The sequence below is a fragment of the Rhinolophus sinicus genome, chromosome X, assembly GCF_036562045.2.
Source record: "Rhinolophus sinicus isolate RSC01 chromosome X, ASM3656204v1, whole genome shotgun sequence".
In the NCBI taxonomy this organism is placed as follows: domain Eukaryota; kingdom Metazoa; phylum Chordata; class Mammalia; order Chiroptera; family Rhinolophidae; genus Rhinolophus; species Rhinolophus sinicus.
This window is the reverse complement of record NC_133768.1, coordinates 110761882-110778885: the sequence shown is the minus strand read 5'-3', so window position 1 is coordinate 110778885 and position 17004 is coordinate 110761882. Positions and strand designations below refer to the sequence as shown.

General features: G+C 59.1%; 1 protein-coding gene across 2 annotated transcripts; it reads right to left on the bottom strand.

Annotated features, from left to right (window-relative positions):
* Window positions 1-293: 293 nt before the first annotated feature.
* Window positions 294-8109, bottom strand: LOC109460068 (extracellular matrix protein 2). Of its 2 annotated transcripts, XM_019755098.2 has the most exons (9): window positions 7810-8109; window positions 6197-6622; window positions 5521-5805; window positions 5103-5218; window positions 4557-4689; window positions 4153-4310; window positions 3530-3669; window positions 1203-1529; window positions 294-697 (listed from the first exon to the last, which is right to left on the bottom strand). In XM_019755098.2, exons 1-9 carry the CDS (start codon window positions 7976-7978, stop codon window positions 517-519), a joined length of 1935 nt encoding a protein of 644 aa, XP_019610657.2. In that variant the 5' UTR covers window positions 7979-8109; the 3' UTR covers window positions 294-516. The 2 variants fall into 2 exon arrangements, with proteins under 2 accessions (XP_019610657.2, XP_074179962.1); XM_074323861.1 differs by lacking the exon at window positions 6197-6622 and having other exon boundaries at window positions 7810-8092.
* Window positions 8110-17004: the final 8895 nt, after the last annotated feature.

Sequence of the window (17004 nt, the reverse complement as noted above, 5' to 3'; positions counted from 1 at the left end):
AGCCAAGCCCACCTCTGTTCATCCATGCCCAGGACAGGGACCCTTCCTGGATGACAGTTACTAATGCTGCTCTGAACAAGCGGAGGTGAGCCTGGCCCCCAGATGGCTTGGGGACTTCAGGACCCTGGCCAGAGCAGGTGGGGGTGGGAAAGCTCTTGGAGAAGCTTGTGGCACCAGGCAGTCTTACCCTCCTGCTGATGAACTAGTGTCCAGGATGTGTGCCCTGGGGACCCAGCATGCACGTGAGGCTTCAATCCAGGAGCGACAGAGGGAGGCTGGTGGAGGCCATGGGCTTGAATGAGACGTATTTATTATGTTCAGGTCTGAACAGCACTGCATCCCACTGGGCCGTTTACTAAGGAAGGGGCCTCAGTAGTCAGTGGAAAGTAGGGGCATCTGAAGAATCAGGGTGTTGTAGATCTTTCTACCAGTGGTGCAAAGATCATGTGGAGCTGGGCCTGAGTCCCCCCACCAGTCCCAAAGGAGTAGGGGATGACGATGTCCCCCAGGGTGGGGCTAGGAGCCCTCCCCCTCCCCCTGCTGGGGCTGGAGGACCACGCTGTGGTAGGCCCGGATGCAGGAGAAGGCTGTGGGCGGGATACGGCGCCTGTCGATGAGGTTGTTGTCCAGGTGTGTGGAGATGAGGTTGGAGTCCTGGGTCACTCGCGTGTCACAAATGGAATTCAGGGGCACGTGTCTGTGGCGTGGGGGTGGCAGGGCCGAAGAGAGGAGAGAAGACCCCAGAAAGGGGAGACAGGCATCACGCAAGAGTAGAAAAAGAGAGGGCCCATAGTAACGGAGCAATCAGACTGCCACACAGAGAGCAGACCCAGGGAGGAGGGGCAGACAGGTATCTCAGCCCTTGTTGTTCTGGGCTGGAACACTCCCGCCTTCTCCTTGCCCAACCCCTGCCCACATTCTGCTGTCCACTGCCCTCCACCTTGGCTGCCCAAGCCTGCCAGCCACTGCACACAGCCTCCCATCACACCAAGCAAGATGGGTGGATGCGGGCGGTGAAGGATTCCCGTACAGTCCTGCCCGCAGCCCCTGAGGCTAAGGACGAGCAGCCCACAGGCCAGCCCTCCCTGGCCCAGCTGGCAGGCAGGGCCTCATGGCCTCAGCCCCCCCTTCCTGCCTGGCTGCCAGGGGTGGGGAGAGAGAAGAGACAGCAGGACAGGCGCGGGGGAGGAGGGCAGCCCTACCTGATCTTGTTGTGGCTCAGACGCAGGACCTGCAGCCCCTTGAGGCCCAGGAGACCATGTGGGACGGCCTGCAGCTGGTTGTGATCCAGCAGCAGCTCGGCCAGGGAGGCCCGCAGGCCCAGGAAGGACACGCCATGGATGCCGTCGGCACGCAGGCTGTTGTGGGACAGGTGCAGGAACTCCAGGCCTGGCTTCATGTGCGCGAACACATAGCCAGGGATACGCTCAATGCGGTTGTGGTGCAGCGTCAGGCGCCGGAGGCCCCGTGGCAGGAAGGAGGGCACGTGCACCAGCTGGTTGTGGGACAGGTCAAGGGTCTCCAGCTTCCTGTGGGGCGCAAGCATGTGAAGTGAACTGATGGCACCCACCTACGAGCACAGCAAAGACTGGAGCCCGAATCCAGGTCCCTGGGCCACACCCAAGAGGGGAATGGTGATTTGCCCACAGACAGAAGACGCAATCAGAGCGACACCTGACAAAGAAAATGCAAACGGAGGTGCCTGTGATCTGGGGAAAGAGCTGGGGGTAGTTGAATTGTCACCCGTCTTCCCCAGTAGGCCTGTCCCTGCTCTGCTCTTCCTCTTAGCGCTGTATTCTCTTATCGTCTTCCTGCCTCACCCAGGCTAAGCAGAAGAGAGACGGGGAGGTAGAGAAAAATAATAAGGCTCTCAGACGGTCAAGGCTGGGGGACCCCAAGGAATTAGGAAGGCAAGCGGTGAAGCTCAGGTCTCTGTGAGCCCAGGTTGCTCCACGGTGGGTGAGGATAAGGCTTGGGCAGGGAGAAGCAGGAGCAGAGGGTGGTGAGGCTTCTAGAAAGGGTCAGAGCAGGGAAAGAGGCTTCTCTCAGTGACATCCCCTAGCACTGTGGGTGGGGTCAGCCCTTTGGCCTTGGAGCCCATGCTGTCCTCAAGCCATGGGGTTGGGGGCTCTGGTGCCTCCTTAGCCTTCAGAGCCAGCAGCCCCCTCCCCTTCCACCATCTAGAGAAAAACTGGCCGGCGCTGGCCCAGGCTTGACTGGCCGCCAGCCCCCTGCCCAGGCCCCGAGGCGGGAGTGGAACAGCAGCTGGGCGGCTCCTCCCTAGGCTGCTGTCTGCTTTCCTTTGCCCCCTTGGCAAGAGGGGGAGAGGAAAAAGGAATAATTAAACCCAAACGTCTTGGTAACTTTTTCCTGGAACACGAAAATGCAGGGCGGGAGGCTCTGGTCCCTGGAATGGCAGGTCAGACTATCTGTTGACCCCTGTCAGTCTCCCCCACCCCTACCCCACTTCCCTCAGTGGTGTCAGACCCCAAGGATTGTACCTTCCCAGCCCTTCCACTGCTCCCGGGACCACGTCCTGACTCCTTAGGCCTTTAAGGACGGGAGTTTCCTCCTGGACCCCTCCTGCCAGTCAGTACCCACACCCAGCTGTCTCAACTGGATCATGAGGACTCATCCTGGGGCCTTCCTATAGTGGGTGAATAGTGCTCCCCAAAATATGTCTACCAAGAACCTGTAAATATGACCTTATTTGGCAAAAGAGTCTTTGCACATGTAATGAAGTTAAGGATCTTGAGATGAGACCATCCTGGATGACCCTGATGGGTCCTAAATATAATGACAGGCGTCCTTATAAGAGACAGAAGAGAGACACAGACACAGAGAAGCCATGCAAAGACAGGCAGGTATTAAAGTCACGTGGCTATGAGCCCAGGGATGCCTGGGCCCACCAGAAACTGGAAGAGGCAGGAAAGACCCTCCCCTGGAGCCTTTGGAGGGAGCACAGCCCTGATGATACCTTGATTTTGGACCTCTGGCCTTCAGAACCGTGAAAGCATCAATCACTGATGCTTTAAGCTGCCTAGTTTGTGGTACATTGTTACAGCCACCTCAGGACCCTCACACACTTGTTTCCCAAGCCCCACCATCTCTTCCATGCCCCTTCCTGCCCCTGTTGGTTCCTAGCTAAACCCAGCACCAAGCCAGCTCTGACTGCTTATGCTGCCCCTCCATCCACGCCCACAGCACCTCCTAGGTGAACTTCCTGGGCGCCTGCCGGGCAAGTCCAGGTATGGGCGGAGGAAGGGGTTTCTGTGGCTTTGGGGATTTTACCAAGTGGGAGGGACAGGGAAATCTTGGAGGAGCAGGTGGTGAGTGAGGGCCCAGGCCACTGGAAGCCCCAGGTGAGGAGACAGGTGACACACTTGAGACCAGGCCCAAGCAACAAGGCTAGCTAGCTCCAACCCTCTCTGCCCTCCCGCCTGACTCTCTGGGTTCCTTTGACATATCCTCCCTCAGGTGCCTGCTGGGGTGAAGCTTGGGTGGTACCAGGGTGGGGGATGGCACTCACGGGAGATCGATCCAAGCTCGGGGTGCCAGCCGGTCCTCCTGGAGCCGGTTGTTGCTGAGTACTAGCACGCTGAGGCTGCGGCTGCGGTTCAGTGCACCCTCTGTCACCTCCTCGATGACATTAGCGCCCAGGTGCAACTCCTAGGGTCAGGGCTTGGAGTGAGGGCCCGTCTGCAACTCACTGATGGCCAGGCCCGGTTCCTTGCCCCGTTCCACCTGGCCCCATCTGTGGTACTCAGGTACCACTGTCTCTGCTCCTCTCAGGGCCATGGTCATCTGTGCGAAGGATCCCAGCGACACCTGCCAGCCATGCCATGGCGCGTCAGGGCCCCCACAAGACACAGCCCCAGAGAGTACCATCAAGCACAAGGGGACCGTGTGGCCCAGAGAGGGCATGGACCTCGCTCAGGGACATTCAGTGGGTTCAGGACAGTTCTGGAGGCCCAACTCTGGGCTTCTGGAAGGTTAGGTCAGGGGAAGGGGAGGCTTTTGGTGTTGAGGCCTTGTGGGTTTATCGTCAAAATTCCCCCAGGGGGATCTCTACTCGCTAGCAGCAGATCACTGGACCACAATGGTCATTGGACCACAATGTTGCTTCTCCCAGCCTCGGGTCTCCCAGCTCACCTGCAGGGAGGCTGGCAGGCCAGGTGGGATGGTTCGTAGCCGGTTCCGGTCTAGCCTCAGGTAGAGCAGGTTGTGTAGGGGCTGAAAGGCCAGGGGGGAGATGTTCCCGTCATGCAGCTGGTTCCCTTCCACCTCCAGCGTCAGCAGCTGACTGAGCCCTGCAGGGTACGTGGGCAGAGGGGCACCTGAGCCTACCGCAGAGCTCTGAAGGCCTGTTGGGAGCTTCCCGCTGTTGCTCCCCTAGAGTTCAAGGCCACTTTCCCAGGCTGGTGCTCCCTCCTCTGTCTTCCAGCCAGGCTGCCCTGGGCAGACCCTCCCCTCACCCACAACTTTCCAAGGCCTCCCTGGCTGCTCAGGCCTGGCCCTTTTGGTCCCTGCCCCTGGGGGCTGCCCGAACCCCAAACCTCGGAAGCTGCTGTGCTGCAGGCCTTGCAGGATGTTGTCATTGAGTTTGAGCTCCTGCAGGGAGGTGGGCAAAGCTGGCACTGTGGAGAGCAAGTTTCCATCCAGGTTCAGTCGCTTCAGCCGTGTCAGATTCTGGAAGTGTGGGAGAGAAAAGAGGGCTGGGGGTTCGGGGGCTCCTCAAGCCATGGCTGGGCCTTCAGGCCTAGGCTTTCTGGCTGTGGCTTTAGGTTCATCCTGCCCAGGGGGCACCCCTATTGGGTTGCATCATAGCTTTCTAGTTCCCACTTGGATCAGGCCTGTCCTTAGTCTCTCCCAGGAGTGCTGCTCCCTTGTGGGGCCCAAAGATCTGTGAGGCTCTTCACCCTCCCAGCTGGGAACCACGTCACCCCAAATCATCCAAGCCCACCATCCTGGGTACTCTGCGCAGTGCTTCCTCCAGGACTTGTATACCCCAGGCAGGGTGGGGAGAGGAGCAATGGACACCTGGGGCCATTTTGGATGGGCCCAGGCCCCCTGGGAGTGTAGGTGGAGGGGCCGCTGCGCACCTTGAAGGCATGGGGGTGCAGGCCTCGGGCATCCAGCTTGTTCTTGCTCAGGTCCAGCCACTCCAGGTTGGGCAGTCCCAGGAATGTGTGGGCCGGGATCTTGGCAATTTCGTTCTCTGTGCACACATGGGGCAGCCATATTCCATTCTCCCGTGTCCCCCTCCCCTCTGCATTCTGTACCTCTGCCATATGGACCAGAGGCAACAATGACACACTCCTTGAAGGAACTGGCTCTTCAGGCTATCCCACATCAGGGCACTTTCTCACTGCCAACCAGGACCCGTGGGAAGGTGAACCCTTTGTAGGGCACAGTGGGGCAGCAGCCATAGTGGCTGAGGACCCACTAGAAGGGGAGCCTGCATGTGTGGCCTTCTCACCCCTGCTGCAGGGGTGGGTGTGGGGGAGAAATGCCACTCACCTGCCAGGTAGAGTGTGGTCAGGCCAGGGTCAGCCAGGGCAGGGACATGTTTCATCTTGACGTTGCTGCAGGCAATGGCTGCCTGGGCCAGGAGGCATGAGGCTGGCAGGGAGGGCATGGGCTGCTCCATGGTTCCTAGGTCTGCAGGCCCACGCCTATACCCTCTCTTGCTTCCAGGCCTTTTCCGCCCTCGACCTGTGGTCTCCAAGGTGCTGCTGCCACTGTGGCCTCGGCTGTGGGCCTTCTTTTGACTCCAGCCCCCCGGGCCAGGTTGACGGGAGGCCCCTGGAGGACGAGATGCAGCCCCAGACCAGTTACATATCAACAGGGACCCGCCAAGGGCAGGGCCTTGTCTGGGGCCCTTAGACCTGCCAGGGACTCAGCCAGCAGGGCTGGAACACCAGGCCACTGAGCTCCCTTCCCTGGGCACCAAGGGCCAAAACTCAAATGGGAGCGCTGAGGTGGGGAAGGGGACCTGCCCTGGGGAGCTCTTCTCCTGCCCCATATGTGAGGGGACTAGGTTTGGGCACATTGAGAGTGGGGTGGGGTGTGAGTGGCTGGTGGTGCTGGTGTGATTGGTGGAGGTCGGGCCAAACCTCGGCCTCTTCAGACTCACTCACAGCTCATCACCCCCACAGGCTCCATTTGGGGACTGCCTGTCCTGGCTGGTCCTCACCTTTGAGGGGCTTCCTGGGCTTCAGGCCCCTTCTCCTGGCTTCCCAGCCTCCTGCCTTCCTTCCTTGGCCCTCCTCAGAAGCCACTGCCCCCCCTTTTGCTCGGGGGGCCCTGATGGTCTGCAAGGGCCTGAATTTGGCAGCCCGGGGCCTTGCTGCCTCAACCCCCACTGTTACTGTGGCCTGGGGCGGGGCCTGCTCGGGGCTGAGCCCCTTGTTGTGACTCTGCTCTTGCTCCCAGGCTGCTGGGGATGATTCTTTCTTCTGGACCAGCCCTGGCCTGGCAGGGGCCTTCCAGCCAGAGGCCAGGGGTTGTGCAGGGGCTCCATGGGCAACCTCCTTGGAGGTAGGCCGCGCCTGTGGCCAGTCCAGTTGCCTGTCCTCAGGCCTGTCCCAGCCGCCGTTCCTGGAGATGGGTTGCACCTGACCTGCGGAAGGAGCCAATGTGGGCTGGGGTGGCCACGAGCCCTGTATGGCTGAGAGGCAGCACCTCCTTCCCCTTAGCCACAGGCTAGACCCCCCCCTTCCTCCTTTCCTCTTTGCCCAGGCCTCACTTCCGTTTTGCTCTTCTTTACTCAGAAGCTCTTATCCTTCTGTCACAGACCCGCAAGGCCACCAAGTGTCAGACACTTTCTAGTCTCCTCCCTACCTTTTCATGACCCCAGAGTTGGGGATCCCAAGCACCAGAGTCACCCTGCCTGCCTCCCAGAACTGAGGTAGCTCTTTACTGCTGGGAACCCTCCAGCCCGTTGGGATAAGTCACAGGCAGGCCTCTAGCCCACAGGGGTGGGCCCAGGAGAGCTTCAGTGGCCCTAGGCAGAGGGGCTGGCCTTGCTCCTGTGCCTCCGGGTCCTTGGGGGTGCTTCCTGGGCAGAGAGGGTGGGGATAGCCTCTGGAGAGCTGAAGGGATCACTCCCACCTGGAAATTTTGTTTCAGAGGTGGGACCCCCAGTGCTTGCTGAGAGGAGAGGTTGTGGGGGCAAGGCAAGCCCCAAGGCCACATCAATGGACAGTTAGCCACTGCAAAGGAGGGGCAATAGCCCCTAGGCCTCCCCTCCACCGAGTGGCAGCCCCCCATTAATCAGTGCTGACCATGGGCCTGCCCTGCAGGTCAATCCCCTGGCCCCTCTCACCCCACCTCCACGCCTGGGGATGGACTACCGAACATGGTGCCAGTCATTGGCATATGAAGCGAGGCCACACTGTAGCCAGCCTCCTGGGGCCCCTTGTGCCACTCCAACCCAGCCCTGGGCGCCCCCCTTCCATCCTCCCACACGTCTCTCAGTCTCCCCAGTAGGCCTAGGGCAGCCAGCTCAACTCCCCAACCAGCAAATTCAGATCCACTCTTTCAGCCCCAGTTGTAGCGGCCCCTCCTAGGGAAGCCTCTCCCTTCCCCTGCCCCTACCCTGGGTGATGGGCACGAGGCTTCCCAGAGTCTGCAATCCCTCCTTGACCTCCAGGGAGAGTTCCCTTAGGCCCATGGGCCCCTCCCAACACCCCCAGCACCCAAGGTGGAACCATCTTTCTCTTTCTCTGCCCCAGCCCCAGGGGCTTACATTAGTGGGGCAAGTTGCTCCCTCCTGCCAGCCTCTTGCTGCTGGTGCCACCTACTTACCATTGGGGGTCCCAAGCGGGCTGGGCAGCGGTGGCGGCTGCAGGGTGGGTAAGCCCAAGGGGGTTGGTGGGGCCGTGGGCTCTCTCAGGCTCGGCCCCTGCTTGGCCAGGGCCCTTGCAGGGCAGCACCCCACCCAAAAAGCCAGGACAGGAAGCAGCATGCTCTTCATGGCCACTGTGCTCGGGCTGCAAAGGCAGACAGGATGAAGAGCTCGGAGAGGTGGGAGCGGCAGCGGTCACGGCAGGATGGGACACATGCAGGATGGCACGCGACAGTCCCTCTCCCTGAGCTCCCAGCCCTGGCTGCAGCGCTTGGAGCCTCCCACACCCGCCCTGGCCCTCCCCCAGGAAGCCCCCCTCCAAACAAACAGCTCCCCAGGCCTTGCCCCCAACTTCCCCCAACATCCCCTGCTCCCACCTGAGGAGAAAGAGAGATTGATTGTTTTCTTGGACCGGAGTGCTCTTGCTTTTTTTTTTTCCATAAGGCCTGCATTTATTCTCCACTGGCTCAAGCTCAGTGGCCCCCATGAATGGGGCTTCTGTCTCCACACACAGTGGGCCTGTGAGGCCCACCACAGAGCAGGCACCCCACCTGAGGCTGCCAGGTCCTCCCTCTGTGGCTGGGAAAGGAGAGGGGCTGGGCTTTGCAAGCAGCAGGCCCCAGGGGAGGGGGCGGATGCCAGGGCCACCCGGGAAATGGAGGCTCTGGCCCCTTCGGAAACCTGTGGGATTCTGCTATAGGCGCCAGTGCTGAGACCTCCCAATTCCAGCAGAAAGAGAACACGTAGGCAGAGCTAGGTCAGTAAGTGTGGACCCCAGCCCTTGGGGCCCCAGGGCCACCTGGGCACAGGTCTGCCTTCGGACAGACGGCGCCGGAGTACACTGCTCAGCTCCTGGGCTTTCAACTGGCTCCCTGCCTACCTGCGGGCAGTGCCTTTCCCTCCAAGCCACCACATCCTCCTTTGTCAAATGGAGAGAGTTACATGTACTGTGGTCCCCTGGCTGCGCCCTACCCCCACATTGGAGTATGTGTGGACCAGGAGCTGCCAGCTTTTCAGGGACCCTTGGCCTGGGTGTCCTGGCAGTGGCCGGGGCAAGGCCATCTCACAGGTACCCCCAAACTTCTTAGCCAAGAGTCCCATGTCCCAGTGTAACCAGTGTCATCAGGCATTACCGAGATGCCCCCACGTCTCACGCATGCCCTCAGTCAGGATGGGGTAAGGTAGAAAGGAGGCCAGGCCCAAGGGCAGGGGCAGCAGGGTGGAGCAAGAAGCAAAGGAGGGGGTGTCTGACCACAGGCCCGTGGCCAACCCTCAGAGGGCTCCAGCCCCAAGCCCAGCTGTGGGAATGGAGGGCGGGGGAGGGGGTGCTGGCCAAAAGACAGGGCTCACCACGTGGCTCTTCAGGGCCAGCATTGAGGAAGCTTTTCCTACACCTCTGTCCAGCGTTGACTTATGTTTGGAAGCAATCTTAAAAAATGAGTTAATTGTGGGCAAGGCTTGGGTGGAGGGGAGAGGGGGGAGGGGCAGGGTAGGAGCAGGACTGAGACGGGCCTAGGGAAGGAGCTTCCCATCGCCTCCTGGGGTTCAAGGTCTCTGTGTAGGGGCCACATGGGAGTGTGTGAGACCCCGGAGGGGGTGGGGTGGGTCAGAGGGGAGTCCCTGGCAAGCAGGTCTTCAGTGGGCACCTCAGAATCTGCCCCACTGTGTCTGGGGGAGAAGCAGGCAGAGTATGGCAGCGAGACGGGGTCCGCTGGCATCCCATCTCCTGTCCAGGCCAGGGCTCTGGTTTATGGCCTGAATTTGGGACCATGCCACACACACACCAGAGACAGGGACTGTCTGGGGAGTGAGCGTGAGCAAGCACTTTGGGAGCCAAAGATGAAGCCATGATTTGCCTGTGGGTGACACAGGACGTCCTGGGCTGGCGGCCTGCTGAAGCTGGGAGAGGGGAGGACTTAGGCTCTGGAAGACTGGGCACCCTCCCCTCCCCCCAGTACAGACAAGGAACCCAGAGTGGGTCGGGCTCACCCATGTCAGACACCAGAAGCCAGGCCTCCTGCTTTCGCCTGAGGTGGGGGTAGGACTCTACTTGAGGTGGGCCCCTGGAGATAACTGTGGTGGGAGTCCCGGCTCTGACCCTCCCCCTGCCTGGGGATGGATTCTGGAATCCTGGCCCCCAACCCATTTCCCCTGTTCGCTGCTCCCCAGGCGCTGACTAAACATCCTGCCATCTGGTTCCCATTAGCTGGGCTGGGGGTGGGGGGGTGGGGGGAAGCCTGCTCCCAGGTTTCTTTGGCATAGCAGCCTGGAGGAGGGAGGGACCCTCGCTCCTACCCACCTAGGCAGGAAGGGGCGAGGCCTGGTCAATCACTTCCCCAACTCCTGTGGAGTCCTGTCTTCGATGCCCTTCCCCCACTGGGGGCCCAGTAGCCACCTGGCCACCTACTCTGTCCAGTCTCAGGGCGCCCGGCCATCATGGAGACCTTGAAGGAACCCCACGGAGCAGAGCCAGCCTGTGGGGGGCTCGGCAGAACCAGAGGTACCCACCCGCGCCTGCCCCTCCTGCACACAGAGCTAACTCATGGACTTGGGCTGAGGCAGGCAGGGCTCCTGGCCAGCACTACCCCGAGCCCAGTGTCTGGAGCACAGGGTGGGAGAGTGTCGGCATTTTCCAGGAACCAGGGATGCAGCCTGGGGTTGCTGGAAAGAGTTTTGGGCTCCCAGCCGGCCCTGGACAAACCGGCCATGTGATGTCGGGAGCAAGCCTCCCTGCTCAGGGCCTCAGTCTCCTCATCTCAATGTGGTGGACATGGGCTCCTTAGAAAGGTCTAGAATCTGAGAGCTGGAAGGGGCTTAGAAAAGCTGCGTTCGCTGATCAAGATTGCTTCTAGCTGCACAATCCCAGAATTGTAAGGGCAAGGAAGGGACTCCTGCACCTTTTCCTGCTGCCCTTCCCTTCCACGTGGATACACACGCGTGCGCACACAAACACACACATGCCCTTACAAGTCGGGACTCAAATAGGCAGCCTGGAGGATGTCAAAGCCACGCTCTTCATCCCTCAAGACTCCTTAAAACTTCACAGCTGAGAGCTCTCCACCTACTAAGGGAGGACTGGAGAATATATTCTTCCCTTACCAAACATTCCTGAGCCCCTGCGGTGGGCCAGGCACTGTGTGGGGTGTAATGGTGAACCACATGGCCAGCTCCCCTGTATTCATGGAGCTGACCATCTTGTGGGGAGCACAGGGACCCCATCAGAAAGGAAAGGGGCTGGCTGTGGTGATTGGAGGGAGGGACACTTTTGATAGGGGATCAGAGGAGGACGAGGAGCAGGTGACATTTGCGTGGAGACGTGAGTGAAAAGGAGATAGCTATGCCAAAGGAGCTCCAGTAAAGTGCCCTCCAAGAAAGGAGGGACAGCCAGTACAAAGAACCCCGAGGCAAGAAAGAATTTGGCCCAGTGTGAGAACCAGCAAGGGGACCAGTATGGTGGAGCAGGCTGACTGAGGGGTGAGGTTGGTGAAGGGTAGGAGGGCCAGCTTGACAGGGTGTCCAAAGGCAGCAGGCTGACTTTGCCTTTGACCTTGAAGGAAACAGAGATTCACTGTGGACTTCTGAACAGAGGACTCAGATGATCAACTTACATATAAAAGGATCCCTTGGGCTGCAGGGTGGGGCACAGACTTTATGAGGACACAGAGCAGAAAACAGGAGCAAGTGTGGAGGCCACTGCTCCTTCCAGGGGAGAGGTAATCATGGTTGGCCCAGGGTGGACGCAGAAGGTGGCGGGAGTAGGTGGAGTCAGGATTGTGGGCAGAGTGAGCCCACGGCCTACGCTGGGGAGTCCAGCTCCTCACCTGTCAGGTGTAAGGTTGGTGATTAAACAGCAACGGAGTGACATTTCGAAGGCAGTTCAGCGTATGAATCTGGAGTTCAGGGCTAAGGTCTAGGCTGTCAGTCCTGCCCTTGTATTATTTGTCATTTGACAAGTGCATGAAGCCCCTACTACGCACCAGGTCTTCTGTCAGGGTCCAGGGCAGAACAGTGGCTGTGCAGCCAAAGACACACCCTTGCAGTGACCCCCAGAGCATGAAAACATGGCCGTTCTTGAGCCTTCCACATTATGTCTGAATAACATCAAAAGCAGAGTGTGCATGCGCACATGTGCACACGGCTGCTAGGTCTACCCGTGGGGTGCATGTTCACACATCTATGGTATATAAATCAAGGTACAGGGGCCTTTTCCCTCTTTAAGCTTTGAGAAGAAAAAAGCCAAACTTTCCATGCCCTCTTCCTATTGCCAGAAGTTCCTTCCCTAGAGAAAATCCATCTTGTTTTAATGCCATTGAAACCTCAGAGGATCTGGTCCCAATTAAATGACTTTTCTTGCAGATGTGAGCACTAAATACATCAGGCGATCCAGACTCATGCGTCGTGCTTCCTTGCCTGAGACCTGGTGTTCCTGAGCAAGTGAGAGAAGAGACAGAGAGACAGACAGAGACAGAGAAAGGAGGAGGGAATGGTTACACAGAGCCCCAAATGGGACAATGATGGCTGGGGGTGGGGTGGCAGGTAGTAATGAGTACTGGCGGTCAGGGAGAGAGGAGCCCAGGCCTTCAGCTACTGGGGTGAGGGCATCCCTGAGGAAGGTGCCAGTGAAATGTGGGCTGGAGGGGGCAAAGTGCAGAGAGGGTGGTTTTGGGGCAGAAAGGCCCCTGGTGGGGGATGTGGCTGGGTGGAGGGAGTAGGGGGTCAGGTGGACACCACTTTACCATTCCACTTCCCCCTCTGAAATTCTAGTTGGTCCCTGCCAATAACGTGGGCCCCGCTTGACTCCCTGTGGAAGCTGCCCCTTCCCCTCCAGGTGAGCATAGAGGGGCCTCAGGCAGAGGGCAGAGGCTGGGCAGAAACTAGGGCTTGTACTCGGCTGGGGTCCAGAGAGCCAGAAGGCGAGGTTGAGCACCCCCTCCCCCACCCGGCCCTCCAGAGTGGGCAAGTTCATGTTCCAGTCCCGGCGCCCGTGTTTCCAGCTCCAGACGCATGTGACTCAGCCCTGCCGGCCTTGCCAAGCCGTCTAGACCCGAGTGTCTCCCCGCGGATGGGGCCATCCCGCCCGCCATTTCCTCTCCCGCCTCCTGGGGGAGGCTGAGCCCCCGTGCTCTTGCCCCCGCGCGCCCCCACCCTCCCACTCCTAACTGTGCCTTGCACGTCCTGAACTGCTGCAAACAGTGCGGAGCAGCGCAGGGCAAGGGTGTGAGCTGGGAACCCAAAGGCCCCCAGGGACCCAGCCTGCTCCCGCATGTGTCAGAGGCCTGGATGGAGCAAGAAGACAAGTGAAGACACTGGCCCTGGCCTCGCCCCTCCCCCCCATGTCCATTCCCACCCCTGGCTGCATTGCAGCCATGAGCGCACTTGTGGATACACTCGGCCCACACAGCCTGGCTCTGTCCATACCCCCACAAACACTTCTGGACCTTGAAGCAAGATTTGTCCTCGGAGGGGACAGGCCCTAGGCGTGGGTTGGGATTTGACATGGCTCCTGGGCATGTGAAATGTGCTCTTGCAGGACCTTGTGGCCTGAGAGGGGAGTGGTGTCCCCCTTGGTTCCCAGGGCCCCTCAGAGGCAGGAGGTGGGGGTGGGCCCTAAAGCAGGAGGCCCCAGGCAGGGACAGGTGTGAGAGGGTGCGAGGACAGCCCTGCCTAGGTGTCCCATGGTCAGGGAGCCACCTGCCCTTCTCAAGGGCTGGCTCCCCAGCTGCCCTTGCCTTGGGTTGTCATGATCCCTGCCCCAGCACAGGAACTAGAAGTGACAGGAAGAGGAGGCCAAGGTCCCAAGGCAGCATTTCCATCCTCATGTGTCAGTAGACTCCCAGTGTGGACACAGGCCTAGAATGAGAGCATTCTAGAATTGACGGTCTTTAGTCAGCTCCTAGGTTGACAGTCTCATCCACTGAGTACTAGGACCAGAGACCACTAGACACCCCCAGACCTACACTCATGGCAGGCCCATAGTGGCAGATCTGTCATCCTCCTGACTTATGCCATCTCAGTAGCTTGTGCCTGGCCAGGCCAGTGCCCAGGGAACGTGGGGTGGGTGAATGGCAGTCGCCCGTGGGAAAGTCAGCTTCATTCTTATTCTGGGAACGCTTCGGGTCTCATTGCCCATGTTAAAGCTTGGGGTCCCTGTAGCCTTGAAGCTCTTCCTCGTCTCACTTGCAAGGGCCCCTCGCTTTCATGTTCACCCCTCATTCTATTACTGAAGTCTTCCCCTGAAATGTCACACACACTCCCTACTTGCCTTTTCTTCAAGAGCCTGCATTTGGTGCTCACCACGGGACATGGTGACAAGTCCTTTTAGATCCTTTTCCTACTGGGAATCCCAGGGCGTGGGGATGGGTTGGAGGGAGCCTCTGTCCCTTGAAGGCTCCGCCCCTTTGTGGGACAGGAGTTGATGAGGCCTGTGGAACAAGGCCTTCAACCCTGTTGGATGCAGCAGAGGTGAATCTGTCTTCTCTTCCTTGCTGAAGAGGTAAACCCTTGAGCTTCAACTTTGATTGGCAGTATCTGTTAGGGCCCCCTCACCCCGATTAAGATTTGTCCTGCACCGTGGGGTCTGCTGCCCAAGGCAGCTGGAACACTGGGGTTGAGTTGCTCTTGGCCCTTCCTCTTGCCTGATGCCCTGCACAGCTCTCACCAACAGTCCGCTGCTCCAGGGCACGGAGGCCATTGGGTGAAGGCACCTGGTTGGCTATACATTTCTGTGTCCACTGCACAGAGTGAGGTGCTTCATATGGCAGCTGCGTCGGCCTCCACTGCCTGCCAGCCCCATCCCTGGCTCAGTAGGGCTAGTGCCTGTCAACTGGTCTCATTTTCCAACCTGTTTTCCAAGCATTGACATATGGCTGAGGCCCTGCTGGGACCCATGGCCAAGTTTCCCCCATGATCAGGAGGTTGGCTCTTATTCGGTGCAGTGCCTGGGTCTGCCTAGGGTCCTATAGTCTCTGCCAATCCTCCCCACACCTCTGCGATGCTCCACCCACCCCCACCAAGGTGGACGGGTACTTCAGCACCATTTTCGGTCCCTGACCGGAACAGGCCTTCCTCACAGAACCCAGGGGCTCTGGGCAGGAATGCCCCTTAGAGACCTTTGCACTCCTTCCTCACTGTAGCAACCCACCCCTCCACATCCTTACCTGCCTTCCTGGGCTTGCACACCTCCCAAGACAGGGAGCTCCCTCCCTTTCCGGGCAGCCAGGTACTGTTTAGACAGTGCATTCTGGGAAAGTGCTTCCTTGAGCTTGAGTCCACATTTCCAGAAGCTTCTACCACTAAGCCCTTTCTTCCTCCCTCCCCGAGAGGCTCAGCCACTTCTGTTCCCATCCTAGCCTCCATCTTTTCTGGTGGAGGATGCCTGGGAGGTGCCATGATTCAGGGTTGGTGGGGGCAGGGAGGTTGCAGCCTGCTGCTTCGTCTTCAGCAGCCATCTTCATGAGCTGAGGGCTGGCTAGCAGGTCCTCCATGTAGGGGGATAGACCCCGTAACCCCTCAGGATGGCCTTTTCCCCACAAGGCCCTGCCAATCCCCCCATATCCCATCCTGTGCCATAGACAGAGCTGCTGAGTTGGAGAAGGGCTGCTTCAAGTACTGGCTCCATCGGGTTGGGTGGAGAAGGGGAATTTTCCTCCAGAATACACAGGGGCTGGTTTCTTCCTGATCCTCAGGAGTAGAGGATATGGGGAGGGTGGGGGAGGCCACCACACTGCCGCGGTTTCTCCCGCCAAATTCCCCAGTCCTAGGAAAGATCCACAGAAAAACCCACAAGAATTTGAATGTCTGAGCTGGGGCTGTGATTGAAATGAAAATTTTTAAAAAGAAAGAAAAACAAAAACAGAAAAAGAGAAAAAAAAGAGAAAAAATAACCCAAAGCCCCTACAGCCCTCAGCTGCCAGAAGGGCCCAAGGCAGCAGCTACATGGGAAGGGGGAGGGGTCTTAGGTGCTTTGCATGTCACTGTGTCCCTGGGCCCCTAGGCCTGGGCTCTCTATTACATTCACGCTCCGAGGCTCTGTGTCCTCAGAGTAGCTTGGAATTACAAACCACTCAGTAGGGTATCAGGCCCTACCCCACCAGGCCAGGCTGGGGTCCCTTCCTGTTAGGCCAGGCTCCTGTCCACTCCCTCCTCCCAGGTTAGAGCTGAGCCCTCTCCTGTCACTCAGGTGACTGCAGTTGCCTCCTGCCAGTCCCCTTGCTCTCCCTGCCTCTAGACTTGTCCCCTGATCTCACCCTCTAGGAGATGGTAGAGTGGGTCACAGAGGAGGGATAGATTCTGGAAAGGATCCAGGAAGGTCGGCAGCAGCTGCCTGCCACTGGCTCCCCACTTCCTGGGCACCAGCCACCCCCCAGCTCCTTTCCACCTAGTCTGATCAGCAAGTCCCAGGGATGTGGGCATTCATGGAGCTGGGAGCTTTGGAGTCTAGGGTAGGACAATCTGACAAATTTCATTCCACTGAGTTTGGGGGGCTTGAGAGATGCAAAGAAATTTGTAAGTGGACAGGGCAGGAAGGAGTTTCAGAACCTGCCATGAAGGTCAAAGACGGGCTGAGGAAACAGAACAAGGAAGTAGCAGTGAACTTTTACATAGTGCTTTTTCTGTGCCAGGCACTGTTCTAGGTATTTCATAGGAATCATTACCTCATTCCATCCTCATAGCAACCCTATGAGGTAAGTGCTCTTATTACCCCCATCAGGTGAGGGCGAGGAGGCACAGAGAGGTTAGATAACCTGACCCAAATCACACAGCTAGTGATCGGTGGGGCGACATTCGAACTCAAGAAACTCCTCTAAATAAAGCTGTGAGTGTGGGAAACAGGAGATAGAGAGTCGAGCTGGGAGATGGGACGCTCAAGTCCCAGTTCCGTTCTGTCCCTATGGCTCCCCTTCATCCTCCCGAGGAGAACCCGACCAAGGCAGGAGCGCCCTCTCCTGGAAGATGCTCTTCCGGACACGTTCCCGGCACCGCCGCCTGCAGGGGCCAAGCCGGCGAGACCGGCGACAAAGAGCCCATCCCGGCTCCGCCCACTGCCCCGCCCCATCCCCCTCAGTCGTTTGGACCCGGGGTGGTGCCGAGGCATGCGCGGAGCGGTGACTCAATGGGAAGGCGCGGTGGGGGGAGGGGTGGGTCCAGTGGAACCC